Source organism: Aquarana catesbeiana, linkage group LG01 (genome assembly GCF_042186555.1).
Source record: "Aquarana catesbeiana isolate 2022-GZ linkage group LG01, ASM4218655v1, whole genome shotgun sequence".
NCBI classification, from domain to species: Eukaryota; Metazoa; Chordata; class Amphibia; order Anura; family Ranidae; genus Aquarana; species Aquarana catesbeiana.
This window is the reverse complement of record NC_133324.1, coordinates 373028759-373045510: the sequence shown is the minus strand read 5'-3', so window position 1 is coordinate 373045510 and position 16752 is coordinate 373028759. Positions and strand designations below refer to the sequence as shown.

Here is a 16752-nt window from a genome sequence, read left to right as displayed (position 1 = left end):
TTGGTTGAGCTGATTGCTAATTCCACTTCTTCTGAGGTGATCGGAATATCTAAGTCGGCTTTGTCCTCGGAAGTCAGTGTGAGCATTTGAGCGGAGGTTATATAGTCTTCCCTTATTGAAGAGGTACTTGATGGGGTCGGTAAATTGTACAGGGTTTCATAGTAATCTCTAAACACTGTAGATATTTGGTTTGGTAAGCTGACTTTGGATCCATTCGGGGTCCTCATGTAGGGGATGTATGTTTGTGTTTTAGCGTCTCTAACTTCTCTTGCTAACACCTTCCCACATTTGTTCCCAGACTCGTATGCCGTATGGCGGCATCTTTGTAGCGCCGCTTTGGCTCTGTAGCCAAGGACATCATTAATTTGATTGCGGAGCAAAGCCAGTTCTGCTTCTAGGAGGGGGCTAGCGGAGAGTTTATGTTGTAATTCTACTGTACTTAGTGTGGATAGAAGCTGCCCTAATTGTCCTTCTCTTTCCCTCTTAATACGAGCCCTGTGCTTTATAAGGATTCCCCTTATTACCGCTTTATGGACATCCCATACAATTCCTGGGCTACTGTCTACAGTGGTATTTGTTTGAAAGTAACAGATTAATTCCCTATTAACTTCTTCCAATACTTCTGGCCTTTGTAGGAGACTTTCATTTAATCGCCAAATGCGTGTTTTATGTGAGGGGTTATTGGATAGTGCATATGTCAGAAAGATGGGGGCATGATCAGACCACATCCGCAGGCCAATAGAGGAGCTCCGTACTTCATGGAGTTGGCTGTGAGGGATCAGAAAGTAATCTATTCTTGTAAAGATTTTATGAGGGGGGGAGTAGAACGTATAGTCCCTTTCTCCTGAGTGTTGAAGACGCCACACGTCAATCAGCTGGGACCCATGTAAGGTTTGGGCAATGCGTTTTCGAGAACTTGTTGGGATGGAAGAGGTACCCGAGGAAGTGTCTACCGCTGGGATTAGAGGGATGTTAAAGTCTCCCCCAAGTATCAGGAGACCTTCTCTGAAATCAGAGAGTTTGGATAGGGTACGTCTTAGAAAAGTGTCCTGATGTTCGTTGGGGGCATATATAGTCGCTAATGTCAATTGTACGTCACCTATAAGACCCTTGATAAATGCAAAGCGTCCCTCCTTGTCTAGCATGGAGTTTTGTAAGGTCCTAGGTATTCCCCCGGACAACAAGATGGAAACTCCTCTGGATTTAGTTTTGTTGGTAGAATGGTATGTTAAAGGGAAAAATTTATTTTTGAGGATCGGGAGTTTGTCTTCTTCAAAATGAGTTTCTTGAATGAAGGCCACGTCTACCTTTGCCTGTCTTAAATCATTCATGAGCATGCGTCGTTTCTCTGGTATATTTAGGCCTTTTGCATTAATGGAATATACCTTTAGGCTGTCCATCATCAACCAGGGCTATCGCTGAATACAAAGAGAGGGGGGGGGGGGAATTAGTAGGAAAGGACCAGTTGGGGGGAGGGATGGGAGGGGGTACCGGTAGGAAAATATAACGAGGCGTTCACTCAGTAAAGGCCCTCAGCCTCGTCTCTATTGGTGTGTCTTTTGTGTGGGTGCCGCTATACCACCGTAAAAAGGTGTTTAACAAGAGCTGAAAAACCAAACAGATTAAAAATAAAGGAAAAAAGAACGAACAAAACTGGGGGGGGATAGGGGGACAATAACACTACTAGTATTAGCAAGTATCACACTTGCATGTGCACAACTCGTCCGTTGCTGGACTAAAGTTGTGCCGGCCTATTTGGGGGAGTGACTGGTCTAAGCCGCAAGGAGGTGTTCCCACCCCAGCCCGTCCAGTCCAGCCTTATGATCTGCTGTTTCAGGGCTGCGGTAAACCCCTCAATAATGGGGCTCCATCCTCCATACCACTAACCCCAGATCAGGTCCACTCCAACCATCTCTTCCAAATTCTCGAAGAGGGGGGGGGGGGGCATGAAATCAAAATCATTTCGTGGCTGTACTTTTGTTCCACCGGCCTACAGGGGCCGCCCCTCTGTGTCTGGTACCGTCCAGAAGAGAGTGCACAAACGCCCCGCCGGCCGGAGGAGTCAGGAACCATAGACACTCAAACCATTTCTAACATTTCTAAACTGTTAGTTGATCCCATTAAGCTTCCTATGTAGGTCATAACTGACAGGAAATCGGGAAAGCCTGAACCAACATTCATTTATCATTTCAACAAGGCTTAAGTTTACACATACTGAATTACATTCAATAAAAGGCAAAACATAGCAACACTTTTTCAAACTTAGGAACAAGAGACCCGCTCCCCTCCTTAATATACAGGCAGTCGGGTCCCCTGTCCCCGCCCCCACACCATCCAAGGCTGCCCGAGCCACACCGATCAGAGGCATAGGTCTCTCTCACTTCTATGGGTCCCATATCTTATATAGATGCAGTCATATCACTGAGGTCTCTCCACCAACCTAACCTCAACGTGTGTGGTTCTCAATGACCTGTCTGTCTGTTGTTGTCTGTGTAATAGACAAAGGATACCTCATGCAACAGTCCTTTAGGAGGTAAAGGCAATAACTCTGTTCTCGGCCATCATTATATATTGCCTATCTATAGCGTCCCAGCCAGCATCTGTGTTCCCGACTGCAGAGCCGCTGGAGTGTCTGAGAAGGAGTCTGACTCCATCGATGCTGCCGGGGACGTCGGCCGGCCGTCTACTCCCTGGCATGATTCCGCTGTTACAAGCGGCTCTGCTATCTTGGCAGCAGGGGACGCAGGCCGGGGCTGTGTGAGGAAGTGTTTTATATTTCCTCCGGAGCTACCAATCCTGTGCGCTTTAGTTTTCCCTTTAGTCCTCCTCCTCTTGGGGTACATACCGTGCCTGGTGGGGTGGAGTGGGATCAGAATTGGCTCGGCTAGCCAGGATGGGGCCGGGAGCTCTAGTAAAACGTGTTCTCAGTCAGCCATGTCCAGGCCATGCCCCCCGGGTAGTAATTTTAATAGGACCCAGAGATCAAGAAAGCTTTCTTTCCCCCTTTCTGGGATAATCCATTGAATGCTGTGGAAGTGGCTATTCATCGGTGTGCAGCTCCTGTCCCCTTGGTTATTCACTGGTGTGCAGCACTTGTCTCCCGTGAGTGTGCTATGGAAGGTACTCCTTATTGAGGCCAGCCGGTCACCCATGGGGGAAGTGAGTCCTTAACAGCGTCTCTGCCTTTTCTTCTAAGCCTGATTTGACCCCCCTGAGAAGGCCGGTAGCAGGCTTTCTGGTAAGCCTCCATTGTTTATTGAAAGGTGACGGGCAGCACAAGTGGTGGAGAACACAGACCCAGGGTCCTGTACTGAAAGTTTTTTCGTTGGGACACCTTCACTTATTAACCTTTTTGTTGTCACATTTTGTGTTTTAATATGCACGTATTTTTTCTAACACAATAATCACATATGGACTATTTTTCACTGGATGTTTTTTTATTTGATCATGATCAATTATATATATATATATATTTTACATTATTGTAAACATACACATTACATACACTTGTAACACTGGTTTATCATCTGGCGCTGCACTCTTATTTATACATTTATCTCTTTGTGCCCTATATCGGAGTTATAGTGCCTAGCTGCAGGATATCCTTCACGGTTTATTTCAATAATTTATTTACATGTTTTTTTATTTACCACGCACCTAGCGCAATTCATCCTTTATCATCTAAAAATGTCTTGTGCATCCAAAATCAGACAGGGAGAAGGAGAACTAACAGTGTGAGCCAATCAGGGCTCTAATGGTTTGAATAATATCACCAGGCTAACACTAGACGTGGAAAAAGCAGGCATAACCTTATCAGGATGCCACTACAGGTCCAGGGCCAAACTGTATTGTTTAATTGACATGTAGTCTGCTGGAAGGCCTGAACGTGGCTGTGCTCTCTGGACCACAAGATTAGCAGAACAGAATTACAGTTAAAATAGTTTGCAGTTATTCATCTCAACTGTGTATTTAGCCATCTACTTGGAGCTCAGCTTTAGGGAGATATGATATCTTTTGCCAATTACATCAGGAGCAGAGTAAACAAATCTCTAAGAACCAGATTCAAGGTTATTACTATCTAAACCCATTTGCAAACACTTTAACCTATGCATAGCATTTAGTACATTTAAAATCATGATCCATATACAGTGTGACGCCATTAGAATGGCTGTAAATACCTTAAAGCAGTTGCAAACACTGTGTCTGGTAAAAAAAGAAAGAAAGAAAAAAAAAGGCAGCATTAGCACATTATGGAATACTTACCTTAGAATGAAGCACTCCTGCAGCGCGTTGTCACCGCCTAGAGGAGTGAAATCTTCCCCCGGTCTTTCTTCCAGGTTCACATGCTCTGGCTGTGCGATTGGCCGCATTGCGCGTGGGAGCTCTTGGTTCCGGCACAAAGCTCTGAAGTTCCGGCAAGGTATGCCGGACCTTCAGAATGCATGCATCGGTGAGGTCACTGGCTGCATGCAGGGTAAATATATCCTAAATAGTGCATATTTAGGAGAAATTCATTTTACCTACAAGCAAATCTTATTATAGGCTTACCTGTAGGTAAAAATAACAAAGCAAGCTTTACTACTGCTTTAATATTGATCTTTTTATAGGCTGGTCACATCATCATTATCCACTTGTTTTGCAATATGGGGGCAAAGCACAGTGTGATATGTCCTTCACATGTCACTGTGTATTGTTGCCTTTTGCCCAGGTCCACACAGAGGTTGGTTGTTGTTTTACTAATTTTAGAAAAATCTAATCATCATAATAAAGACCGTAGGAGCAATGCTTGATTGCTTTTATTTGCAACTTATATTAAAAGTAAACGATATTCTTCAAAATTAATTTGATGCTTTTGGTGGAGTTTATGCATATTAACAGGGAGGGGGAGTTTATGTGGATTGACTGCTCCTGTCACACACTGTAGACTGGGAGTAGTTATCTAAAATGGCACATATGATATGGAAAAGGACTGAAGGGCGCATGTGAACTCATTTACCACATTTATTCGGAGCAAGAGTACCAGGAACAGAGCTTGAGGTTTACCAAGACTTCTGCCAATTTCTGTCAGACCATGGAAGATGATTTTGATGGATTTCATTGTAAAACTTCCAACATCTGAAGGCTGTATGGCCATTTTCCTTGTGGTGGACTGGTTATCTAAAATGGAACACTTGTTTCCCATGAGGAGCAGTTTTTGTCCAGGATGATTGGGTGTCGCTGTTACTGTTAGCAGAATTTGCACGTAACAACTAAAGTCATTTTGATCACATGTAACCTTGGAGTGCCGCTCAAAGCTGGAGGATAACAGGTGTCCCTACCGGTATTAAGAAAGTGGGAACAGGTGTCAGGCACCAATTCAGAAGCGTGGAAATATGTGGGGTAAGACGCTGCTCAAAACCGACCCAGTGCTTCAGATGTGGATATGGCTGTGTGTGGCCTCAGCCAGCTCTGCTCCAGCCACGTTCCCTATGGGATGTAGCCAGAGCAGCGCTGGCTGGGGCCACACATAGCTATATCCACATCTGAAACACTGGATCGGTTTAGAGTAGCATCTTACTCAAATATGTCAACTCAAGTCATTCTGCTACAAAAACAGTCCCCATTTTTTGCCAGTTGTGGCTTTCATTCATTATTCCTACCTGGCACCATTCCTGAATCCTTGGTACCGGCTGTTCAAAGCACATTTAATCTTTTCAGTCACAACAACAAGTTGTTGCAGATAGCAGTGGCTAAAACGCAGGAGGCTAACAAAAAGATGCTTGACAAGAAGAGAAGGCACAAATTGATCCTGCAACCAGGTGATCAGGTGTGGTTATGCACAAGAAAATTTAAAGATGGCTTGCCCTTCAAAAAAGTTGTCACTTAAGTTTGTGGGATCATTCCCAGTAAAGAGGAAGATTTATCATATGAACTGGCTTTACAGGACTCTTAAGATCCACCCTGTATTGGATGTGTCCTTGTTGAAACCTGCAGTTTCTGATCCATTTCCAGGTCGTAATCCAGAGCCACCTGAACCTGTGCTTGGTAATAGTCATGAGAAGTTCAAGGTCGAGGCCATTCTGGATTGCAGAAGGAGGAGGAATCAGCTACAATATCTAATTAAATGGAAGGGGTATGGTCCTAAGGAGAATTCATGGGAGCCAATGCACAATGTTCATGCCAAGAAACTTATTCAAACTTTTCAGTAACCACCCACAGAAACTGGGACAGTTGGGCATCCAGAGGTTGCCCACAGGGAGGGGGCAATGTTAGGGAAGGCTTGTCCATAGAAGAAATGGTGCGCCAGGCAGGGCCGTCTTTAATATTGATTGGGCCCTGGGCAAACATTTTCTTGGCTCCCCCCCCCCCCCCCTACATTCTGAGACATACAAAAAAATAGCAGGTAGATTCAAAATCAGTTTACTACAGCAGATCACACAGCGATTGAAATTGGTTGCCAGAGATTACAGCCTATCCTTACTGCTAACTGATTGGTTGCGAGAGATTACAGCAGATCACTACTGTTCACTGATTGGTTACTACAGGTTACTGCACACCATTACCGCTCACAGGTTGGGTTGCTATAGGTTACTGCACACCATCACCGTTCAATGATTGGATTGCTAGAGATTACTGCACACCATTACCGCTCACTGATTGGGTTACTAGAGATTACTGCACACCATTTCTGCTCACTGATTGGCTTGCTAGAGATTACTGCACACATTACCGCTCACTGATTGGGTTGCTAGAGATTACTGCACACCATCACCGCTCACTGATTGGGTTCCTAAAGATTACTGCACACCATTACTGCTCACCGATTGGGTTGCTAGACATTACTGCTCACTGATTGGGTTGCTAGAGGTTACTGCACACCATCACCGCTCACCGATTGGGTTGTTAGAAGTTACTGCTCACTGATTTCTGTAACTCATTTACAGGGTCCCCCTCTGTAAGCTGCTCTGGTCCAGCCACTGCTTTCAATCCATCCTCCTCCACTGCTGATAGGAGAAGGGTGAAGAAGAACAATCACAGCCCGCTCTGTGTCTTTCATCTTAGCCCTGCTGACTGGAGAAGGGGCGAGCGTGGGAACACTGACCGGAGAATGGGTGTGGGCAAGCGCGGGAACACTGACCAGAGAAGGGGTATGGGCGAGCGTGGGAACACTGACCGGAGAAGGGGCGGGGGCGAGCGGGGGACTACTGAGACACTCTGCCTCACTTACTGTAACAGCCGCTCTGGTTCTGACATAGGGTGAAGCAGGACAAATGAGCTCCGGCACATACAGCCCACAGCTTGCCTCTCCCCTGTCACACTCGCAGTGGGGCCTCTTGCATCATCCGGCCAGAAGAGCAAGCAGGGGATTCGGCTGCACTCGCTACATGGGATGAATATTTGCGGGCAGCGTGGGCTCAAGGGGCAGTTGCTTTTGGCCCCCCAACAATGATTGGGCCCTGGGCAACTGCCCCTTTTGCCCCGCGTTAAAGATGGCCCTGGCGCCAGGGCACATACAGATGCGCAGGTCACCAAGCAGCCATGTGCAGACATGAGCAACTGCACGTGCATGCATCTGTCACTAACACTGGCACCAAATAGATTTTCTTTAAATGAAGCTGCTCTACTGGCTCATTGCTTTCTGATCTACAGCATTCCTGTGTGACCTGCAACCTGTTCCTGTGCTTGACCACTCATTACTGACCTGGCCTGCCTCTATGTTTGAACTCTACCTGCACTGATCCTGGCATGCGTCTGGAATCCACCTTTGCCTCCTGCTATACCTAATCTGCTTCTCCGTTGCTGACTCAAGCTTGTATCCTGACTATGCCTCCATCTTCTGCTCGTACCTGATTTGATACCAACTCAGCCTGCATGCCCTGCTTCCCACCACCTCCTGCCAGCCAAGTGCCCGTCGACTGGTCTCCGGATTTCATGGTCTCTGTCTGCTAATCCTGAACCAGCAACCTGTTAGCTTTTGGCCAAGTACCTGCCAACTTGCTGCCTTCCAGTCTAGTGTCCGCTGCCACCTACCTGCTACTGGCCAATTATTCATCATCCAAATATTCACCATCCTCTACCAGCCTGACAGTTCTATCACACCCTGACGCTACCAGCTTACCTTGCCATACGGCTCTTCTCCATGGACACACTAGCTACCTGCCAGCACTACTACTAGTACTGGAAGAACTACAGGCACTCATGTCTCTCCACGCCCTAGTGCCTTCTGTTACTCTATGAGGGGCCCTTGAGCTGGAACTTCAAGAGAGGCCTTCCTTTTCATGTCAGGCTCTACCACCAGGTACATGACAGGTGCACTGTAGTCCTGTCCCAGGGTGACAAAGTGGCTAGTCCAAAGATACAGTACAGTGAGTAAGTGTTGTCACCCTGGGACATGAGGTGTGTTGCTGCATTGTTCTTGGACTAAGATAGGCTTCATAGCTCAAGTTTATTGCTCAAAGTGAACCAAAAACATGCATGTGAACACACATACATAAAAAAAAGTACAATTGGGTGTGCAAAAGACACTCCTGACAGGGGTAAGGCACACTCAAGTTCACCTAGCCAAAAGGACTGATGGAATCCGCTACTCACGATCAGCTGAAGCCGACCAATGAGTACTAGGTCGGAGGCTTTCCCAAAGAGAAACCCCACCACCATGGCAGAGAAGTAAGGAAGTTCATGGCCACACACATCCTCCTCAATAGACTTCAGGGTAGTCCCAAAGACCCACTCCCTACAATCCTGGGTGAAAGGTGACACACAAAAAAGTAAAAGTGACAGTGAGAACAATAAAGTACCAATGTCCAAGATATTAGCTAGGTCTTGCAGCCTGGTAACAAAAATTGTCCCAGTCTCAGCCAAAAGGCCTAGCTCATGAGGTGTAATGTAGAAAAAAAGCTTGTGTGCCTTGGCCTAGTCCAGTTTCACACAGCGGTGTCTCAAATTCATAGTGCTACTCTGGCAACCCTGCGATACCATATCCAGGGGGAGCTTAATACCGCAAGCTTTTTGCCTTTCCAGTACTCAGCCAGACAAGGTACCACAGTTCAAATAAGGAGGCATTGAGTCATTCGGAATCCTCCAATCTAGGGAAATACTTACGACCCCTATCTTAACTAGTGGACGCTTAATTTGGTTTCTTTCCCATGGGGAAGACTCTCAGGATCCCTATCATACCAGTAGGGATACTATACAATAAGCCATATCAATCAGAAAATCAGAATGATGGCAAAACACCCCTACTGGACACTAATAAGAACAGATACTACACCTAATCTTAGCTAAATGGCCAAGAAGCTGGGATGAAAAGAGATGATGCTGGAAGCAGTCATGCCAGGAAATGAGGTAGGCTCTATCTGACTTATTGCAGCTTCTAATGCACACTGTGGTATTGCTTACAGTGTGCAGTGAAATCAGAGTAAGCAAGTTCAGTACGGGAGAGGAGCCTCTACAATTGTGCAAGAATTAAGGTATGGCTTAAAGGTATTGTGCAAGAATTAAGGTATGGCTTGAGGTATAGCTTTAATATCGACGCAGGAAAAAAAAAAGTCATGCTTCTGATAAGATAGAGAAACTTAAAAAGGTACAAGCAGCACCAATTTAGCATACATTTTAAACTGAATGTTTGCCATAAAATGTATGACCTAAACAACCTTGTTCAGGAGCCAAACTTATCATATTCGAAATACAGATAAGTAGTAGTATTACAGAGCATGGAAGAACTGATAAATTGCTTTGGACTTGGGTTATTATTTAGTTCTCATACAATTTATATTTCAGTTAGACAAGAACTATTACCTTGCATATTGCCCTTTATTAAAATAGAGTATTAGATGGAAAATAACACACACATTTTTCAAGTACTGTAAACAATACTATAAACCACAGCAGGCAAATTTTGTATTAACCAATATTTCAGTTTATGGTAGATGCAGGGAAGATAGACCACCTAATGGCTTCTATATATTTCAGGCATTCCAGCATGGATATCTGTACACCCGACTTCCTAGACGGGGAGGAACTTTTCAGCATCCATGGCAAGAATATCTCACTACAGACCAAGCCATCTCACCAGACTCCACCTATAACTTAGATAACACATTTTGCTGTAGCTTTCTAAATTTATTAAAAACAGAACAATCAGTTATTAGAGTTATATCTAGATCATATAGAATCTATAGTAGTCAAAATGAAGTGAATCACAATTTAGATCATTCATAACAATTAAAGCTTGTGAACGATTGGTTAGTATAGCATACTGCACTCTACACAATATCCTTTGCTTTCCAATAATCCCCAATAGTAGTGGCAAATCTGCTGGCACTATTTTTCACTATCATTTATTTGTATGTGAAAAGTATTAACTGTTCTATAAAACAAATAGAAAGTGCACAGGCATTGTGCCACACCTTTATGCCGCGTACACACTATTGCACATTCCGACAACAAAATCCATGTTTTTTTTCTGACGGATGTTGGCTCAAACTTGTCTTGCATACACACAGTCACACAAATGTTGTTGGAAATCCTGAACGTCAAGAACGTGATGACGTACAACACGTACAACGAACTGAGAAAAATGAAGTTCAATAGCCAGTGCGGCTCTTCTGTTTGATTCCGAGTATGCATGGAATTTTGTGCGTCGGAATTGTGTACACACGATCGGAATTTCCGACAACGGATTTTGTTGTCGGAAAATTTGAGATCCAGATCTCAAATTTTGTTTGTCGGAAATTCCGACGGAAAATGTCCGATGGAGCCTACACACGGTCGGTATTTCCGACAATAAGCTCCCATCGAACATTTCCCGACGGAAAATCCGACCATGTGTACGCGGTATTATAAAACTAAAAGTAACAAACACTGGTACTCACAAACATTCTTTGCAAACTTGGTGAACCAGTGGCCAAATTTCCCCTATTCCCCGTGACGTCAGTGGTTGCTGCGGCATCCTTAGGAAACAGTGACAATGGGAACTGTCACATAAGGAAGCAATAAAAATACCCTATGTGTGATTTTTGGCTCCTACTAAACAGAGGAGCGAGCAGGCTAAAGTCTGGGTGTTTAGCCAAAGTTCGGTTCGAACCTACTGTAAGTTCGGACTGAACTTTCAGCTCATCCCTACTAGGAACGGATCTACTCAAACATTGCTATAAGGATTTTTCTCTTCCAGGATGTTATTATTACTATTATACAGGATTTATACAGCATCAACTGTTTGCAGTTGCAATACAGTTCAAAACAAGACGGTTAAGAGAGCACTGCTTGCTAGAGCTTACAATCTAAAGATGTTTTACAGGTGTATATAACAAAACAAGTTTGCAAAGAAGACTTGTGAGTAGCAGTTTTGACTGGTTTTACTAGAAGTTTTATGAAGGTGTCACATGATCCTAATGCACTGTTTGTTCTACTGTGTTTATAAAGATTCCTGTTATGGAGAAAGCGGCAAAGCCATGGTTACCGTGTAATACAACAAATGAGGGCATTTATCTGGAATGACAAATTCCAAAGTTTTCCTGCTGCAAGTTTGTATCCTTTTTTCTACTTGAGCACTGACTGTTTGTATCCAATTGCATAGAGTTAACCATGCACTTGAGTATACACCTATTTTCATACATTATATAGCACTAAGATTTTATCATAGTTTACAGAAAATGTCTACCCTAATGGAGCTTACAATCTAATCCCCCTAATACAGTTTTTTTTCTTTTTTTCTAAAGCCCGTGGTGTGTAAACACACTCCAAAAACTCCAGCCAATGCAAAAAAAAAGTGCACACATAAATGTGAGACACAAAATGTGCACAGGGTGTACACATAGTCCTCCAAAGGAGAAGGACCTTGACCTTGATCCTCCAGGGCGTTAGGCTCCAGACGAGGACTGAGGTTCTTCACTTGGTCCATCTGGACGAAACTAGATGGACCCCATTCTTTGGAAGGTCTGCCGAGACAGACCCACCCAAGTACTAGGCGGGGCTTCCCCGAAGGGGAGACCCCATGAGAGAGGGCGAACTAAGCCAGAAGGCCATGTCCACCCCCTCCCAAGACATTTAGGGCAGGCCTGAGGACCTACACCCAACCAGTCAAACGTGAAAAAGTGCATATCAACAAAAAAAGGAGAAAGTGACACGACAAACACACAAAAATAAATAAGTAAAGTGGGGAAGGAAGTGGGGAAGGAAGTGGAGAGGGGAAGTGGAAAGTGCCTTTGTGTAAAACAATGGCCTGCCCTTCGACCAGGAATAAAAAAATCCTCTTGTCCTAGCCAAAAGGCTTGGCCCTAGAGGCAGGTGCTGAAAAAAGTGTGATAGTGCAGTGACCTTGGTGCCATAACTCAAAGTGTCCCGCATCACAGCGAGACTATAGCACCACTGGACTGCCACTCCAAGGGCACAGACACCACAGGCTTCTTTCGAACCCGGCCCTCCAGCCAGACCAGTGCAGCCCCATCCCTGCCAGGAAGGTGACAACACTTAGAGAGCTTAGGGAGAGCCTTACCTACAACTGGGGACAAGCCAAAGCCAGATTCAAGCAAGGAGGAAAAGGCTCCCCCCTCACCTCCACCATTCCCGCCTCATTACATTCAGGAAGTACTAACCCCCCCCCCCCACACACACACACACACACACTAGGTCGAAGGGGGTCAGTGCTCTTTCCCAAAAGACTGACGAGGACAGGAACCACACTTGATCTTAGCCAGAAGGCCGAGAACACCCGGCCCGTCGGTCAGACCCAGTGCCTCTCCATCCCCATCAGGAGGTAACCCTTCCGGCTTTCTCTAAAGGAGACCTACTAACAGCCCTCAGTTCATTAAGCGGTCCAGTTTGGAATCTCCCTGGATAGTAACCGTCCAGATTACCATTACACCAAGTGGATTTGCATAGCCACTGCTACCCCCAACCTACCACCGTAGAATCCCCCTAAAACAGTGGTACACATAATAGGGGTGGAAGTCAGTGGAGCAACAATGCTTTTGATTTGTGAAAACTAAAAGGAAAACCAAAAGGAAAGTTTTACAAACATAAAGAGAACATGAAACCCCAACGCACATACAGTGAGGGAAAAAAGTATTTGATTTTATACGTTTGCCCACTGACAAAGAAATGATCAGTCTAAAATTTTAATGGTAGGCTTATTTTAACAGTGACAGAATAACAGCAAAAATATCCAGAAAAACGCATTTCAAAAATGTGATAAATTGATTGCATTTTAATGAGTGAAATAAGTATTTAATCCCCTATCAATCAGCAAGATTTCTGGCTCCCAGGTGTCTTCTATACAGGTAACAAGCTGAGATTAGGAGCACTCCCTTAAAGGATGTCAGGGACAAGACATTGTAGACCTACGCAAGGCTGGAATGGGCTACAAGACCACTGCCAAGCAGCTTGGTGAGGGGGTGACAACAGTTGGTGCGATTATTCGCAAATAGAAGAAACACAAAATAACTGTCAATCTCCCTCATGCAAGATCTCACCTCATGGAGTTTCAATGATCATGAGGACGGTGAGGAATCAGCCCAGAACTACATGGGAGAATCTTGTCAATGATCTCAAGGCAGCTGGGACCATAGCCACCAAGAAAACAATTGGTAACACACTACGCCATGAAGGACTGAAATCCTGCAGTGCCCCCAAGGTCCCCCTGCTCAAGTAAGCACATGTACAGGCTCGTCTGAAGTTTGCTAATGAACATCTGAATGATTCAGAGGAGAACTGGGGGAAAAAGTGTTGTGGTCAGATGAGACCAAAACCAAGCTCTTTGGCATCAACTCAACTCGCTGTGTTTGGAAGAGGAGGAATGCAGCCTATGACCCCAAGAACACCATCCCCACCGTCAAACATAAAAGGTGGAAACATTATGCTTTTGGGATGTGTTTCTGCTAAGGGGACAGGACAACTTCACTGCATCAAAAGGGACGATGAACGGGGCCATGTACCATCAAATCTTGGGTGAGAACCTCCTTCCCTCAGCCAGGACATTGAAAATGGGTCACGGATGGGTATTCCAGCATGACAATGACCCAAAACACATGGCCAAGGCAACAAAGGAGTGTCTCAAGAAGAAGCACATTAAGGTTCTGGAGTGGCCTAGCCAGTCTCCAGACCTTAATCCCATAGAAAATATGTGAAGGGAGCTGAAGGTTCGAGTTACCAAATGTCAGCCTCAAAACCTTAATGACTTGAAGAGGATCTGCAAAGAGGAGTGGGACAAAATCCTTCCTTAGATGTGTGCAAACTAGGTGGCCAAATACAAGAAACGTCTGATCTCTGTGATTGCCAACAAGGGTTTTGCCACAAGGTACTAAGTCATGTTTTGGAAGGGGTCGAATCCTTTTTTCACTCATTAAAATGCAAATCAATTTATAACATTTTGAAATGCGTTTTTCTGGATTTTTTTTGTTGTTATTCTGTCTCTCACTGTTAAAAATATATCTACCATTAAAATTATAGACTGATCATTTCTCTCTCATTGGGCAAATGTACAAAATCAGCAGGGGATCAAATACTTTTTTCCCCTCGCTGTATTGTCATCGGTAGGAATAAAACCTAGGACTCGAGTGGAAGTGTGAATTATGTCAAATAGGGCACGCCTATAGAATACAGAAAAAAAATACAAGTTTGCAAACTTAGTTTTGTTTATTCTTACATAAGGACACAAACAGTGAATATATTTAATTTGCCGAAAATGGGGCAATTATGATGTAAATTTTCAGACAGCTGTACCAATAGAAGCTAGCAGCTAGTGATAAGCTTGGGTTTGGTCCAAACACAGAAGTTTGCTGTCATTGCTAGATCAATGAGCTGCGGGCAAGAGATTCCCTGTCCCACAGCGGACTTGCGCAAAGTGGCAAAGATCATTGTGATATAAATGCCCTAATATGGGCACAGGGCCATATCAGGGTCAATGTCATTGATCTAATATGGCCATGGGGCCAGATTTAGGTCAGTGATGTCACAAGCATCCCAACCCCTTTGTAAATGTACAGCTGTAGGATGGGAAATATCCTGCCTGTCACTCATTGACCCAGTAATGACAAATAAATTCAGGACTGAACCCAAACTTGTTCCTATAAACTGTATATTAGTAGCATACAGTACTTTATTTTAGTATCCAGTGGTACAGATTACATGTAGCAGAAACCACCTCACTGGAATAGCCTTTCTCTCCTCCAGATTGTAACAGTGTAGCAGTGTGCAACGTCCTGTCCTGCAATCAGCTGTTATAGATCAGCGAATGCATGAGAAGAGGTGGCGAGTACTATCACTCAGTCATATGACTTAACAGAAGCATTCAGGATTAGAGATGTGAAGGCCCAGAAAAAAACGGAAAAATTCGGAAAAAAACGTTTTTTTTTCCCGCTTTTTTCCTGAAGGCTTTTTTGTTTTTTTACCAAAAATTGGAAAAATTGAAAAAAGAAAAAAAAAATTGTGGAATATTTTATTTTAACATGATGAATAAAATATTTTAAGACAGGTTGTTCAAATATTTTCCAAATCATTTCTAAAAAAAATGTATGATATCAGATTATTCTAATTTCTGTGCACTGAGTGAGGACAAGCAAGTCCTAGGTAACAAACTGAACCCTCCAATGCAAGAACAGTATGCATTTCTTCCTTAAGGAGGTGCTGTGCTGCTATTGTAACAAGAAAAAGGTTTCAGTTTTGCTTTTGCATGTTAGTAGGTGTGTTTGGTTTGTTCTGTCCTCTTCACTAGGCCTCAAAAGCATTGGAAGAAAATACAGAGCAACAAAAAGGACCTGAAAGTATGTACTTAATTAAAAAAGGTAAGAGTTTACATTTATCGGATTCTGAATCCAGAAAACTGAATCATTTAGCTACATTAGTTTATCTTTATAAACTTTTGTGTAAATAATAATTTAATTACCAGTAATCTGGTTCTTCCCCCACCCACAACCATAGATTAGTGTCTTCTTGCAAAGTAGTCATTTTTTCTTGTTTTTATTTCCTACTCCCCTTAGAAAAATGGTGAGACCAACATCTAGCTTATGGAGGCATTTTCACATTACAAGTTCTTCTGAAAAGAAAAATGTGATTTGCAAATATTGTCAGATGAAATATGCATTTCCAAATGCTATCAGGATGACAAAACACATTCTTGTATGTAACAAGTGTCCTGTAGATATTAAAAAATCCTTCATGGATCGAAGTGAAGAGGACAACAATGATGACAATGCACATAGTTTTTCTCAACGTTCTTGTAACAGAATGACTTTTAATCTTAAAAAGACAAAAAAGTGCTAATGTAGCATTTTTTTCAATTTTTTGGAAAATTTCTGTTTTTTTCCCCCAAAAAAAACCAGAAAAAAAAAAAAACGGGTTTTTTTCCGAGCTTCAAAATTTCCGGAAATATTACATCTCTATTCAGGATATCTGAACACTTTTCCCTGTGCCGTGCACTGGAAGTGCAGCTGGAAATATGAGCGGTCAGATCATCGCTTCCCAGAAGCTGCCTCTCTCACCACCACCTGATCGGATATACTGTAACTGTTCATATATATATATAAATTTATATAACAATAGGTCTGATAACACATGGACTCACCATTTTTCTGTGGGCACTTTTATTTTATTCATCTTTGTGTCTTTATTCCACCATTGCATTCCCTGAAAACAATAAAACACGTTAGAACTTTAATCCCAAGTTATGTAGATACATTTGCAGTTATTTCAAGGCTGATATAATTTAAAGAGGCACCCCACGTCTGATGTTCTTGCCCTGGGGGTCCTCTTCTATGCCAACATCTTTACATATCC

At 43.6% G+C, this 16752-nt stretch overlaps 1 protein-coding gene and 1 pseudogene across 1 annotated transcript in view; both read right to left on the bottom strand.

Moving 5' to 3' along the window:
- AGTPBP1 (ATP/GTP binding carboxypeptidase 1) overlaps nt 1–16752 on the bottom strand; it is a 320556-nt gene that overhangs the window by 288306 nt on the left and 15498 nt on the right. The window contains exon 2 of the mRNA XM_073633531.1: nt 16541–16602. Coding sequence (XP_073489632.1) covers nt 16541–16599 — 59 coding nt within the window. The 5' untranslated portion in view covers nt 16600–16602. The remainder of the gene's footprint in view (nt 1–16540; nt 16603–16752) is intronic.
- LOC141124459 (U2 spliceosomal RNA) lies at nt 9130–9280 on the bottom strand (annotated as a pseudogene).